This window comes from Lonchura striata, chromosome 2, assembly GCF_050655825.1.
Source record: "Lonchura striata isolate lonStrDom1 chromosome 2, ASM5065582v1, whole genome shotgun sequence".
Classification (NCBI taxonomy): Eukaryota; Metazoa; Chordata; class Aves; order Passeriformes; family Estrildidae; genus Lonchura; species Lonchura striata.
In genome coordinates this window covers 148850439-148866826 of record NC_140704.1, presented here as the reverse complement: position 1 = coordinate 148866826, position 16388 = coordinate 148850439, and the positions used below count along the sequence as shown (strand labels likewise).

The window sequence follows — 16388 nt, the reverse complement described above, 5'->3', positions numbered from 1 at the left end:
AAGGTATTTGAGAGCAGCTTCAGAATGACATTAACCAGCTCCCTCTGCATTCCTGGATTTGTATGTCCAGCTTGGTCCCTGACCTGATCCTCTTTCTCTAAAGCTAAAACTTCCTTGCTGCAGTCTTCCCCCTGCTCTGAATATCCTGAAGGCAGGACTTGCCAGGAAAGACTGAGGTGAAGAAGGAACCTTGTCCTTTTCCATCTCCTTTGTCATCAGGTCTTCTGCCCCATTCAGCAGCTCCACACTTTCCCTACCCTGCCTTTTGCTATCCGTGTACTTGTGAAAATCTGTTGAGACCTTTCTGCAGTTTTATGGTCCTACAAAGCCTTTGAGAAGAACAATGAGCAAAACAGGCAAAGCATCTACTTCCCACCAGGCTGAAAATAAGTCTGCTCATCTGGGTTTCTTCACAACATTTGGGGCTGCAGACACCACAGATTTTGAATAGAGCAGCATCCTGACTGCAAATGGGAGGAAGCAAAGTGCTGGGCAGTCTGTCCTGAGCATTGCAAACTGGCTGACTTGGAAATTAGGCAGTCAGTGCATTAACATTTGATGAAATGTAAGCCTTAATAGAGCTCCAGTTAACTCAGACTCTAGACTGGACTTAACATTAACTTCGCAATTTTGCAGAGCCTTCTGGCAAAGTATGAAAATTTAAGTATTTTTCTGATCTTTAAATGGAAAAAATTATATATTTTTATATATATAGATACTTTTACATTCACACACACACATATCTACTCATGGCAGTACCCTTCAATCAGTGATATTTTCTCACATTCACCATTTAGCTACCACAGAGCAGCCGCAGTAATTTTTTATCCCCATGTACAAGCATTACCACAATGTACAAAATTCAGTAAACGCTAGCTTTTGTGTGATGCCCAGCTCTAATATAGTACATATTAATACAACATACAATCATAAAGCATTTGCAAACAATGCTTTTGAAAATTTTCTAAAACCTCTGACAATACGGCCCAGATAACAATCTGACCTAAATAAGCAGTCTGGTACTTTTACTATCGAAATGAGGCAGAACTTAAGGACAGATGGTGTCCAGTTGCATTTTGAATGTGTTGTTGCTCCAGTGGTGTCAGAGCCCTAAAGTGTCCACGAAACCGGTGCTAATTTAAATTCCATTCCATTCTATAAGCCTTGCTGTGCTCTGTAATTAAGTGACTTCTCCTGACCACTGCCAGTCCCCAGGACAACCACTCTAGCCCAGAATCCTGCATCCTTGTGGAAAGCTCTGCTGGCTTGGGTTGCTTAACCAGATCTCTGCAAACTAGTGATAACCCGAGCTGCTCTGCATTTGGAAAGATGACCTGGAAATGGATGTGATAGGTCAGGGTTGTGACAAAAGATGAGTACCTCACTTGCTGGTGCTGCTGTTCTTGGCAGCCTTAGAGTCAAGAGCAAACAACAGAAAGACCTAATTTCCTGATTTAAGTGCTGCTTAGGGCACTGTTTTCCTAGATTTAAGAAAGCAAGAAAAACATAAAAGTAAAATGACAAAATTACTACCAAGCTTCATTCTGGGAGGAAGAAAGCTTCAGTGAAGTTGTTTTCCACATCCCATGGGAAAAACAGTTTGCAAAGGAGTTGAATTGCCCAACCTACACGCAGGACCTACCCCATCACCTCCTCAAAGTGTTTTACACAAAAATTATTTCTGCTTACCTACAAAGATAGGAGTTCTCCTTCTATTGCATTAAAATGATCATTTAAAAAGCATAAATACTAAAAAATAGACCAAACTTGATCAGGACTCGTGGTTATGGATATTATGATAAGACAGATCAGAATAAATTCTGAACTGAGTATTGAAAATTCTTTGCAAATGTCAAGTCTCCTGCATGCTCAGCTGCATATAGTTTAAAGAAAGATTCAATCAGATGAAGTATTTGTTCAGATCAAACAGAAAATCAAAGGCAGAGATGGAAGTCACTTCTCATTTCAGTATAACTGGAGGGTTAAATTGAGTTTTCTAATAAGCAGTCCACTCCCTTCCTTTCTGTTACACACAGCATTTTGCAGCTATGCAGTGTATTTCTGGAAAGGACACTTCAGGGAAGCCTGTAGCTGCTGACTATTGCATATATTTTTAGGGGTCAGAAGACAAAAAGTCCTGAAAAAGAGCAGTTAAGTTTCATTTACTAAGAAAATCCACCCACTTTTAAAATAATGCATGTGAGTACCATAAGATTCATTGTATCTGGAAACTGATGTGACACCCACAATCATAAATAAATTTTTTCATCAGTCCTGCCAAATATTTTGTCTCATGTGGCAGTGAGTGTGAGAAATTAGGTCAGTATTGTGGATATAGCAGTTCTTTCTTTTAAATGATACACAATTAATGAAAATTAGTAAACACCTAAATGAATGACCTCATGGGGAACATTTTCATTATAGTATGATCTTCCAGCAATATGAACAAAATAGTGGATGGGGGGATTTTTACTGCTTTTTTTGCCTTTTTTTTTTTTTTTTTTTTTTTTTTTTTGTGAGGGACTTTTGGGGGAGATGTTTGGTTTGGGTTTTGTTTAATTCATAAATACACTTACCACTTTCTGGCCTGAAAGGTACATTAACAGGTGGACACAGGTTGGGAATGGTGCTCTTCAAGTCAGCTGAAAGCAGAAAAACAACAACACAATTGAAAACAGTAATACTTCAAGGTTTAAAATGCAATTGATACTCAAAGTTTCCAGCACTACTTCTCAGACCTGGATGTTGCATCTTCTGCCCACACACACCAAGAGTAAGGATGCAATGCTGCTTTGCTATCTAATCCTTTTGAGCTTGTACATTAAACCAGACTTCCCTAAATTTCTGTATTTATAAACATTTCTACAAATGCTTTTTGAGATGCAATTATGAACAATCTATTTCAGTATTTCTGTAGATTTTTCTATGCCCCTCTCTACATTTGAGTTTCTGCACCAGGAGAGACATGAGATTCTCTCTGCTTCTAGCAAACTGGAATTTCTCAGAAACATGAATTAGAAACAAGGCAGTTTCCAGCACAACACTTTCCAAATTGAAGTTCAAATAAGAATTCATTATACATCAAACTTCATATTAATTTCCATACAAAAAGCTTCTCATTTGCTAATACTTCCCATAAATATTTTGTAATCACAAATAATAAAAATGAAGTTTTCCCTGTGCATTCATATTTTGTATAACATTTTGGCCAGTCAAACCACTAATAAATTCTCCACTAAGATATAATAAATTACCATCCCTACAAAAGATGAAGACGGATCAGATTTGCTGTATTTCCATGCATGTAACTAATAGATGTTTCTAAAATCTCAGAGGTTTTCCCATTCACAGAAGTGAAGGATTGGGCATATCCAAAAGTCTTTGAAATGCTACACTATTTTCCTTTTTGACCGAGCTACAGCTGTTACTATACAAAATTAAATAGCTCATGAGCAGAGCTGTGCAGCAGACAGATCACACATCAGCTCAGCCTGTTATGAAACACAGAGACAGAAGTACCTTCCCCAAACCAAAATGTGGAATACAGCCACAGATGGTGTATCATGCTAATATCCCATTGCCTACAGTAAATCACTCCTTCAGATTTTACTCATTTTCCTTTTTAGTCTCAGAACCCTTTTGTTCCTTTTCCTGGTTCTCAGACCTTCAACTCACCAGCAGAACCGATACAAATTTTTTTCTGTAAATATCCCCATTTGCATAAACATCTGTGCCCTGCTGTGTGTTATGGTGGAAACACATCTGTAGCTGTCTCAATGCATAAGGAAATGTCACTGAATCTCTTAACATTCCCTACTTTGCATACACCTGGGCTCCTCTTCATCATCCCTCTGGCTGGCACGTGAGAAACAGCCTATATTTTTTTTTGCTCTTTGCCAACAAGGAGAAAACAATTCCAAAAACTGGAAGTGTATTTAAACCTCTGCTGTCCCCTCTTTGCTCCACCTTTCTTTCCTCCAGTCTTACCCATGTCTGCATCTCAACTCCCCCTGCCATCAGGATGCTTCCATTGCTTTATCAGGTTGTTGTTCCCTTCCCCTCAGTGCCAGACCCTCTGCCCACCCCTTCCCAGCTCCCAAAATGTTTCCATACTGTCTCTACCCTTCAACAAGGGCTGCCCCACAAGAGGACATGGATGGTTCTGTGGGCATAAGGGACAATGCAAGACTTGAAAAGCTCAACACTGAGCTCACATTTTAGACACTTAGAGCATGAATAAAGGTTTTATTTATCAACACTGTAAAATACAATGTATTGCTACAATATCTGATCCATCTCTACACAGTTTTAACTGGATTATCTTTCTATCACATTTTCTGGATAATATATATCCATGCTTAGTGCCCCTCTCTCAGCTATCAGCCCTTCTCTACTCTGCAAGAATTAGGGGTATAATCCAGTATCAAAGCAGAAAAAAGTGTTATTCAAAAATTTTCCTTGATTCTTCCAACATCACCAGACCTGCCCCCCATGGGGGGTCTCTGCTCAGGAGTTGTGTCTGTGTGACCAAGGAACAGGCTGTCCTCCCATAAAGGGAGACAAATTCAGGCAGGCAATTGTTTTCCTTATTCTTTCAGTCATGTGAAATCAGAGCTTAACTAAGTAGAACTAGACCTGCCCAACTGGAGTGTGACAAATGGGAAACCCATTTAAAGTTTTCGACAGAGCAATGAAGCTTTTGTTTCTCCACAGAAAATAAAATCCATCTTGACTAGGAGTGGTTTTGATTCCTCACGAAAAAACAATGAAACATCTCATAACTGCTCTTCTGTTTAAATACCTGATGACTTCTTGCTACTTCAAAAATACAGGTCTACTTTAGAACTTGGTCTTGGTCCTTTCTTTACCAAAACAACCAGAAGTGAATTTTAAATTCTGTAGCAAACCCAAACCTTTTAAGCTTATGCATTCACATGGATGGTAAAACCATAAGCCCAGGAGTGAGAAGCAAAGAATGATTTCCTGACCAGGACTGCTCAGTGAGACAAAATATATTTGAATTCTCACATTGGCCACAAGTTTCTGATAGAAGCTAAGAAATTAAATTATACATATTTGAGGTATTATTATTCTTTTTGTATTAAAATGGATATTAAATTGCACCTTTCTTTCCTTTGCACATACTTGCTTGCCTTGTCTACTTGTGGTCCTTGTAAATGGGTCCTACAGTTGGAGGCTGGAACTTTTACACACTGAAGCTAAATTATAAACTTCAATGTGCAGAAACCCATTAGAAAAGTCATGTGTCCTGCATCACTTACCAGGCTTTTGATACCAGCCAAATGGATGTATTTTGACTTCAGCACCTGGTGAACTGCAATCTGAAATGTGCCAAGAACTTCGTGTTTCCTCGGCACAGGTCTGGATTCCAAGGCTGTTCAGAGTCACGCACACGATCTTTCCACCTGCCAAGGAGGCACATGGCTATAGAAATAAGGGGGAAAATTTTCCTTTTCTAGATAGTGTTGTGAGGAAAAAGAATACAGCATGGTTCCACTGAGTGTTAAGTGAAATTCATCTGACTTAGAAATCAAAGAAAGGAAATACCTGAAATGAGCCAAGTAATTGAAATTAGTGCTGAAAAATCCCATTGAATTCATTATAAGGGAAGATGGGTACCAGCATAAAAATCCATTATAATCCAAATCACAGAGAATTTAACTGAGCAAAGGTCACAACTCTTTGAGCAAGGAACGCTTTTATGTTAATGCCATTAAAAATCTGCATGCATGTTGAAACATGTCCCCTACTTACATAAAGATAAAAATTCTTTCAAACCCCTAGTGTAAATAATTTTGTTCCTGAAAAATATGGAGGGTCTGAAACACAGTTTCATTGAAGATTTCAGTTCATGTTAAAATTACTACTAGCTCTCTTGACTATATGACTGCCAAGACTGGATGTCTGAAATGTCATAGATATTAAATATTAATCAGATAAACTAAAAATGGGTCCATTTTGCATGTTGGGCTCCTTAAATTTTTTATTTATTTTAGAAGTATTTAAAGAAACTCAAAGCCATATTCAGTTAAGACTTCAAATTTCATATGATCATAAGGAGGCATGAAAACTATCAACTATTTTTTTATTTGCACATGAATTCTCATAAAATACACTGGATTAATTTTCTAAGCCACTTATTTTTGGACCAAGTGAAAATTTTGTCTGCTCAACAACAACAAAAAGAAAAAAAAAAAAAAAAGTATTTCTGGAGAGTTTCAGGTTCCAAAATGCATAATAGAAAAAGCACATTTAGTGACCTCAGGGAGAATTAGCACATTACTCCACCAAAAACAAGGTTACACATTTCAGTGGCCTAAATCTGAATTTTTAATAATATATTAAAATCTATTTCATTGATTTTAAGATGGGTAGTATCCAATATCAACACCAGCTGAAGACTTTCTTCCTCAGGCAAAAGACTAAAATTTGGGAGCAGAGAAGGTCAGGCAATAAGTAAGCAAAAAGGCTAAACTGCCCCAGAATATCCACAGACATTATGTGCTTGCATGCACCTAATTTCAGCAATATTAGGATTTCAGAGTCCTTTAGGCTTTAAAAAATGAAACATAAAAGAGGAAAAAATATTGAAAAGTAATCAAACAACACTTTTGAAGTGAGGTTGATGAATGAGAAAAAACTGGAGTTTTATCAGTTTGAATTTTATGCTGTTGGAATTGCAGTCTGTTAAGGAATAATTCTCATGAAGTTTTCTTAATAATTTCTGAAATGTAGAATGTATCATTCCTAGAAATGGTTATGGTTTCCCAAGAAGGTGCTGAAGAGAGGTGCATGAGATCTGAAAGTGCTTTTAAAGTGCATTTCAGAGGAAAAGAAGCATAAAATTTGGATAATGAAGAAATATAACTGAAGTTATTTGAATTATGAAGAAAAATAACTGAAGTTATTTTAGAAACAAAACCAGGGGGGAAATACCTGACAGCTGAGAGTCATTAAAAAAGCCAAATCCTGTGCAACAGGGGTCAGCATCACACCAACGCTCACACTCAAAAAACCTAGGAAAGGAAAAACATCATCCATGGTATCATTAGACAGTGAGAACCTGTAGAGATTCCCTTCACAATAAGGCTGAAGCACCAGTAGACACACACACTTCCACACATTTTCCAGATGAAATTATGCTTGATTATTATACACCTACCAGACTATATCTATTATTTTAGATGATCACTTTGATGTCTGCCCTAAAAATATCAGTCTAAATTAATGTGGTGCATCATTGGTAAGATATTTAACAGGCCAACTAGTAATTAGCAGCATTATAAGTAGCAATTTTCATGTCTATAATTAATAATTATATAGATTATTATTTATAACTCAAGTATAAATCTCTTTTAAACCATATGTTATCTTTTCTTCATTAAGTACTCTCAAACAATGCAATTCTTGGATCAATGCGTTTGATTTCCTGTATCTGCATAACAGAGCCTTGGAATTCCAGACATGAGTAAAATTTCAAGGAAAACAAAGGAAAATTCATGTCATACCCATCTGAAACAGCTTTTCTGCTCATGTCAGTTTTATTCCTTACTGAGATTTCTGTTACTTTCTGGAATGGTACACGTGTGTAGAAGCTCTTCACAGAACTTTTAAGAGTGACTGGAAGGATAAAAATAACAAAATTGGAAAAATCAGTTTAACTTTGTGGTATACAAATACTGGCCAAATAATCAAATGGTAGAGGTCCAGTCTGTGCTTTTATGCTGACTCTGGTTGATTAAAATATAGTTTTATGTTATCACAGCAACATCTTGGTTGTTAAGCCTGAAGATGAATAAAAATTCACCAAGTGAAGGCTCTGAAAGCTTCCAAAATTACATCACCAAGAGAAGACTTCCAGCCAGGCCTTTTGCTTCTGAGACCTGTATTGATGCTACTTTTTCCACAAGGCCTTAAACTGGGATACAGCTCCAGATTGGAAGACTCCATTGTGCTCATGCATTATTCAGCTGTGCTGCCCTTTGGGCTCCCCAAAATGACATGATTGAATAGCTCAGTTCAGTGGACCTTTACATTTGTCACAGCAAAATTACATGCTCCTGAACAGTGAAAACAGGCTTGTTTGTTCAGTTTCCTTACATGTGCCCTATGAGAAAAACACTGAACATCCCAAATATTCACAGATCAAATATTAAACTTCACATCTATAGCTCTGCATTTGCTAAAAAAATAATTAAAAAAAAAATTAACTCAGTACTTTTTGCATTATTTAGCTACCATAGAAATTTTAATGGTAGATTGTGACATTCCAGTGATATTCCTATTTCATCCATATTAGAAAAAGGGTTAAAAAATAATATATACATTTGAGATCCACTTGGCCTCTCTGACTTGGGAATGGCTGAGGTGGACAGGGTGAAATTCGTGGTTAATATCTTTCCATTCTGAACTGAAAATGAAAAACCATATCCCAAACAGCATGACCTTCCCTTGCACCATCACATCCCAAAACTCATTCATACATGCACACTTTTTATCTCAGAACCAAGAGCCAAAACACTGGCTTGCATTCCTGGGGTTAGAACAGACATTATACATGCAAATACCAAAACTTGCCTATTTTATGGTACAGTGTTTGTGGCTGCCAGGGTAGCACAGTTGCACAGTTTCCTGGTATTTGGTTGATGTTTCTGTCACAAATCTGTGCCTCTGGATAGAGTGTACACACAAAGTATTTGTCTGTGGCACTTTGCAGATCTGCCATTCGACAGAACTCCTCCTCTTGGGCACAGCCTAGGAAGCAAAGTCATGAACAGTTGCATACACGAGGGTTCCTTTCCCTCTCTGCTCCCCTTCATGTTTTCAGAGCAAAGCTATCCATCAGCAAGCAACTAAAAGTGAGAATTTCAATATTATCCTACTAATCTGCAAACCAATTAATTTAATTAATTAAAAGTGCAAAAGAAAGAGGGACATGTTCTGGCCCCAGGGGCACTGAAGAGCAGGTTTACCTGGAGAGCACAGTAAAGGAATTACAGCACAGATACTTGGGAAGATGAATTCCCTAGCTTTGAAAAGCATTACTACAGTGTATTGGTCTCTCTTTAATATTTGAATTCATAAAGATCTCTTTCTTTTTTAGTAAATCTGGCATATAAATTGCATAATCAAAAGATAACTCTGCATCAGTCATGATCTCTAACAAATAAAAAGGACAATAATATCTACAGTGTCTTAATAAGTATTTACAAAAAATATTTCTGAAGCATTCAAACATCACACAAAATTAAACACAACTTTCCTAGAATGAGCTGTTCAAGACATTTGCTCATAGCAATTTGTGCTGAAGTTTGTCCCAGGGTAAGAGCACATCTTCAGAAAAGAACCAAAGATGTCAAACCCATTTCTTAATTACCAGTCAATGGCTCCTGTAAACATGCATGTCAATGCTTAATTTTAAACAGGAATAGCTCTTCTGACCTCTCACAGTGATCTTTGTGCACTGTTTAGTACTCTTAGTTCTGAGTTCCTGGTAGAGCTAGAAACTCTTCTCCATTTACTGCATTAAAATGTAATTGATCATTTATAATTGACCACCCCAATTACCTACATTTTACCTTCTTTTACCACTATGCCACCTCTCTATTTGGAGTGGTACACTTCAAGAACAGCAGGACATTGCCCAGGCTGTACCTTTGACTCTTCTTGCCCATGACAGGGGCACTCTGTTGGTGAATTATGAGCACCCCTCCTGCCATGGCAGGCAAAGACTCTAAGGAATAAACAGGTGGCCCCATTGGCAATTTCCATGGAAATTTTAGGGGAAAAAAAAATCTCAAAGTCTAAAGTTTCTACTCATCATTATTTTAACACCTGTTAAAAGTTTTTAGTTAGTTATTATCCCCTACAGAACGAGTCTCCATGATGCCTTACGTGTGAGACACCAAAGCAGAGCTTCCTCAGCTGAGTACTTCTGCCTGAAGACCCAGTACTGCTGGTAAGGGAGAGAATAGTTCTGGTCACTTTGTATCTGGCTGTTGTCCATTAGGTAGAAAAGATCCTTTGTGGAATCTGAGATACAAACAAACAAAAAATCCCACTAAAAATTAAATATGATCTGGAATTAATTAAATTTATTTATGTATAAAATTCTGCCTTTCTCAGTAAAACAGCTGCAATCCTTTTGTATGGCTAGAATACACCAAATCCTGCTTTTAATAACAGAATTGTCCACTCACAGTGTCTCTCCTGTGGGCAGTGCCTCCTCACTGAGCTGCACTGCACAAAATAATACTGCCAGACTATTTCCAACACCCAAAACCTAGATGAAAATTACTGCTCCTAGAAATCAGAGGGTTTTCTCTGCTCTATCATGCTACAAAATGTTCTAACAGTGAAATATAAGGATTCAGAGGATGTAAGTATTAGGCTTTAAAGGACATTTGTAATTCCTTAATTGATGTAATTTTGTTAATTCAAAACAGAAGTTTCCTTATATTCCCTTGAGAAGCTTTTACGCCTCTCAGTCGTAAAAGTTTTCTTGACAAGCTTAATACCTATTTCAGTCATTTAAGCTCATTTCTCTGAATTTATGTTCCCACAGACCACATTAAATAACTCATTTCTGTCACCTGCCTGTGAACGCTAGACATGCATGCAATGATTTATATCCCCTGAGCTCCCTCTGAAACAATCAATCATAGCTATTTTCTTGTTCCCAAATTCATCCCCTTAAATAAGTGTCCAGTATTAAAAGAAATGGACACTCTTCACTGATCTCTTACAAATTTCTTCATAAACACTTTCTTTTTTATCAAATGTCATCAGCAAGTCTCATCTCCAGCTCCAACATTGTGAGACATTATATTACTTAATCTCATGTGCAGTGAAATAATCACAGCATAATGAAATCAAGAAGTAAAGACATGCTGATGATTCTGTTAAGTGCTGAAGCACCTACTGACATGCTGAAAATGCACTGTAGCTTTGAATTTCTATCAGAAACAAAAGTTTTACAAAGAATTATCAAGTGATAATAGGTCTGTAGACATTTTCCCAGATGTATTCATGACTTCCTAAAAAAGGTAACCTATAATTCCTATTACCTCTCAAGTCATAACTTCAACCTTTAGTTTCCCTTAAACAGCTGGTGTCAAGACTAAGATTTAGGGATGGAGGTAAAAACTGCATTCCTTGCATAACTGCAGGTTTTAATGATATCATCAGCCCCAGCAAGGTAAATGAAGAACCCCCTGAGGGCTGCATTCATGCCTTGGCAGGTAAATGCAAGATACTTTCAACCACCATAGTAAGTGCATTATTTTTCTCTCTCTTTTTAAGTCTGGACTTTAAAATACCTCTAACTGTATAGGAGTTCTGCTAGGCAAAATGGGCATTTTTAGTTTCTTAATTAGTTTAGTTTGCTTTCTTTTCAAATACCATATGTAATTCACTTCCTTTTCATGATTTTGCACTTATTAAATCTTGTGCTCAGACATTCATCAAGACCCCCCAGCAAAGATTCTCATTCATTAAAGGTGCTCTGAGTAAACTCCACTGCTCACTTTCTCTTAGCATTATGGTGCTGAAGGCCCAATGAACTCCAGTAACCTCCTACAAATTATTTGGACCTGTACATGACTTCATATAACAAAGAGCAAACCCTGGAATAACAAAGGAGCCAAGAGAAGTTCACAGGTCCCTCACTGTGATCATGCATGCAAGAAACACTCATGGCTGCAGTTCATCCTGGATTTCTCTATGGGCTGTATTTACATCATACTGTCAGTAGCAATAAAGATGCCCAGGTACCCAGGCCAAGGATTTTATTTCTGGGTTTATGCAAACTTTTTTTCTCAGTTAAATATTTCCTGTACCTCTTCTGCCTTTCCTGTGCCTTCTGCGACTCTTTCAGTAAGTCTGAAAGAACAGGTCTCGCATTGAACATTTTTACACTTTAATTTCCAGCCTGTCCTGGCAAGGTAAGAATCATAAAGCCAGGCCTACATGTTGAGCATCTTTCTCAAAACCTGTATCAGACATCCTGCTTCAGGGCAGTCCTCTGGACTTTACAATGCTTATACCATAATGAACATATGTATAGCAATATATGATATTTTCTGATTAAATTCTGTACCCCCTCCCTACTCTCTTCTATTGCCTGTTCTGTCTGCTTTGCTCTAATACCTGATAACACCAGATCATCCTTTGTCTTCAAAGCAGCAGTCTCACACAAAGATGTTTTCATTTGGGTGACCATATCAGAGTCTGGAATGAAACAGGAATCAAAGAGCAGAGTAATTCCCTTTATCTTTCTTTCACAAGACAAAATAATCCTCAGCTCTCAAAACTGAATGAATATATAAAGTGAACCACTTAGGAAAATTCCTTTGATAGTTCCTCCAAATGCTGAATCAAGCATGAGTAAAACCACATCTGTATAGCTCTGGGAAACACTTAAACCAAAATGCATTGTTTGGATGACAAAAGTAAATACCATATCCACAGTCACTCTGTATTCAGCATCAGTCCTCTAAAGGCTTTGTGCATTCATAAAGCATTATTACAAATCATTTGTGCAAGTCCTGCCATGTACATGGTGTGGTTCAGAAAGAAAAAAATACAATTATTCTGCTAATAAACATAACCCATGTACTTAGACATAAAGTGCCAAATTATTATGTTATTGGACACTGATGGGACAAAAGCAGGTGTCTTCATAATATCATTTTCAAGGGTATTAAAAGTTATAAATTACATTCTTAGACACAGTAATTTAGCCAAATTTAATGAAAGTGGCAGTAGAAGAATTACTCCAGATTACACATCCCTGCCAATAGGCTTCTAAGTTGTATGAAATGAAGTAATAGTGACATTGCCCTTGTAGAAGATATCTGCCACACCCTACAGTTCATCATAAGTTTTTGTTAGAAATTCTGTGAGATAACTTACCTCTCCACAGGTAAATTTCCTGAAAGGTTGTGAAATTTCTTTCTGCCTCTTCCATCAACTGAGAAGCTAATAAAGAAAAAATTTTGTTAGAATATCTGTTTAAATGAACCATGTTTTTTCAATGCTCAGAAATTGCATAGAAAACACATCACTAAACTATGCAGCACTTTCTTTACAATATAAAAGTCTAAGGAACAAGGTCCCAGGTGTCATGGGGCTAGTCTGGGTCCAGGGTGCCAAACTTCACTTAATTTCCTATCATTGCTTCTACCATGTAGGTCTGGACATCTCCCTTTTTATCTTTGCTACAGACTTCACATTTCTTTCAGATTATTGGCTTATATCTGCCTGAATTAAATGCTGCAAGTATTACAGAGTGACACATTGAACACAGTCTCAACTTTCATTAATATTCATGTGGCAAAATGTGAGAGGTCCATCTACCCAGCAATACATTCAGCCAGAGAATTCTTATTCTCTTGTGATATGGGTTTCCTTGAAAAAAGCATTAGAGAACAAGAGCAGGCTGGTGAATAAGACAGATTATTAAGGAGAACTGATGTAAATTGAGGTAATTCACTTACTTCCACTGAACACTTGTCCTCCCAGGGTGAAGGAAAACCTCTTGTCCTTCTCATCATAGCTCACACCTTTACACATCTCCCCCATGGCTGAGGCTGGTGCTGGACTCCAGCCTTTGGCATTGCAGATCAGCACGTCTGGGGAGCTCAGCAAGCTGCACAGAATGGTACCTGGGAGCAGGAAAAACAGGACAAACACAGCTGCATCACTGCAGCAATGATTTAAACCTACCCAAGCCCCCCAGTACTTTATCTAAGTTCCACATGCACCTGTGTCACTGAGAGAGGTACCCTTCAGTATTGCTACAAAAAAAAAAAAAAAAACCAACAACTAAATAAGCAAATTAGAATCATATGTTCAAATTTGAATTCTAAGGTTAGCTACTCATATCCAAACTAAACACTTATAGCCTGTTTTTCAGGGATTTCAGGCACATACTATTATCACCTAATAAAATATTACTATTATCTGATAATACCCAACAATGTTCTCAGCACTTCATAGCACCACAGAGACACATCCAATCCTTTGATGGTCTTAAAATCTCAGGTTCTGAACAAAAAAAAAAAAAAAAAAAAAAAACACTTATATATATTCACTGCAATAGTTTCCTCAGCTGGTGCCTGATTTCATCCCAGGTCTGAGTCTCCCCAGCACTGTGATGTGAGCTGGGGGACCAGAGTGTTTAAGGCCTCATGTTCTGGCATCAATCTAGAAGTTACCACAACTTCTAGACAATACTCAGTTCTTGCTTTGCACTTGGTGTCACAGCTCAGGCATTTCTAAGGTTCCACAATGCCCTCTCCAGATTGTTTTTATGGACTAGGTACATAAGATATTGAATATGCTACCTTTTCCTTCTTTTTTCTTTCTTTTTAAGCAAAATGCCAGTCCAAGTAATGCATTTATCTGTAGAACTGATACAAATAGTCACCCCAACCAAAAATATAGAGAACCCAAAATTTGATGGTAAATGTATAGAGAAATGGACTTTACAATATCATCTAAAATACTGTAACAAAACAAAACAAACAAACAAACAAAAAACCAAAACAGAGAATAATTTTCTGGAAATATTTTCTTGAAAACCTTCACAGATCATTTGTGACAGATTTTCACAGGTATTCTTAAATCTAGGATCGGTTTCCACTCCAAACTGGAGAAGTGCTTGTCACATAGCAGCCACCAGCACATGCCTGGATTTCAAGGAATCATAGAATATCCTGAGTTGGAAAAGATACACAAGAATCATCAAGTCCAACTCCTGGCTTTTGACAGAGCTTGTCTTTAAATCCTTGAGTCATGTCATTTAAAATTTCACATTTCCTATAGGAAATGCATCTCCAGGAGGAAACTCAATACTGTGTAAGCTTGAAACTAAACTGCAAAAGTAAGCACTGGCATAAAGTGCTTGAACTTGTTAGCAAAAATCTAAGAATTAAGATTAGATCTAAATCTAATTTTTGGTTGTATCAAAGTCCCACCTCTGCCAGACTCCATCCATCCCACTATCACTTTTTCTCCTAGATAGACATCAGACCTGGGAGATTTTAGCATTTCTGTGTGCAATAATATAATTCTGTCTAGCATTCTTTTTTCCTGCTGTTAAAAGAAAGTTGATTTTCATTTGCACCAGAAGTACTCTGTCTGGAGGCACCTTCTTAGTTCCTGCATCAGTTGAAAGGCACCAGCTTCTGGTAACCAAGCTGTGCCATGTATGGAGAGAGGTGTTTTCAGAACAATGTGTCTCATCCAGATGTCACACACACAGGGAACAGGCTGAGTTGGAAGAGACCCACAAGGACCCTGAGTCCAATTCCTGGCCCTGCACAGAGTCACACCATGTTCCCAAGAGCATTGCCCAAACACCGCTGGAACCCTGGCAGGCTTTTCCCTTCAAAATGCCCATTTTGTTCCAAGAGCAGGTTGTCACCTCAGGTCTTTACTGCTCCAGCCCAAGTCTCGGGCATTACTCAAACCTCCACAACACTAAAGAAAAGTCAGTGATGTAGAGACGGGCTGCACACACAGGTATGATGCAAAGGTGGGTGAACTGTCCAGCAATGACTGTGACCCGTTCACACGGGTTTCCTGCTGCAGGACTGTCCTGGGCAGGCAGCAGTACCTCCATCCAGCAGGAGCTGGCTCAGGACGAAGCCGGCGCAGCAGGAGTCGCGGCTGCACTCCTGCCTGCAGAGCAGCCCGGCGTCAGTCGGCGACGAGCCGGCTGCCGGCAGCGCCAGGGAGCGGAGCACGCCGGACAGAACGTTCTGGAAGCCAGTCCTCTCGAGGGCCTGGGGTCCAGAGGAGAGGAATCCCCGTCCTGGGCACACACAAAGAGAAAGGAGCTCAAGGGGAGCTCAAGGAATATTATGATCGAAATTCAGTTTTAAAAGTCTTTTTCTGGATTTTGAGTTTCAAAAGCAAGATAAGATCATCAAATGATGTGGTGGAATTATTCCTGAGTAGCTGGTTGTAAAGGACAGCCAACAAAGAGCTCCTAAACTGATCTATGCAGTAAGGTTGGTAATATTTCACCTTCAAGCAGTCAGTTATACTGTTAGTAACTCCCAGATAAAATTGAAACAAATTTATCTCAGTTAAAAAGTAAAATGTGTCATATGGCCAGCATAACTGCATCTGCAATTAAGACTTCTGCTAACTCGGAGGGCATGGTTCATAGAATTTTGGATCTAGAAAACTAGAACAGATCTGGAATTAACAAGATTACACCTAGCACAACAAGCTCAGGGGACTTGATTTATTTTCAAGTGAGACTTAGATATTTTTTATTAATATTAATAAATTGTGACTCAGTGGTTTGGATAGAAATACAAACAACATGGTCAGAGCAGAGACATTTGACTCAAACC

The 16388-nt window shown here is 38.1% G+C and overlaps 1 protein-coding gene across 2 annotated transcripts in view; it reads right to left on the bottom strand.

Annotated features, from left to right (window-relative positions):
- TG (thyroglobulin) overlaps positions 1-16388 on the bottom strand; it is a 148540-nt gene that overhangs the window by 84511 nt on the left and 47641 nt on the right. For both annotated transcript variants that reach the window (XM_077781935.2, XM_085573965.1), the window contains 10 exons: positions 15641-15838; positions 13518-13685; positions 12934-12999; positions 12169-12249; positions 9916-10053; positions 8599-8775; positions 7530-7641; positions 6958-7037; positions 5283-5426; positions 2577-2642 (listed from right to left, as the gene is read on the bottom strand). In XM_077781935.2, the coding sequence (XP_077638061.2) occupies positions 2577-2642; positions 5283-5426; positions 6958-7037; positions 7530-7641; positions 8599-8775; positions 9916-10053; positions 12169-12249; positions 12934-12999; positions 13518-13685; positions 15641-15838 (1230 nt within the window). The remainder of the gene's footprint in view (positions 1-2576; positions 2643-5282; positions 5427-6957; positions 7038-7529; positions 7642-8598; positions 8776-9915; positions 10054-12168; positions 12250-12933; positions 13000-13517; positions 13686-15640; positions 15839-16388) is intronic.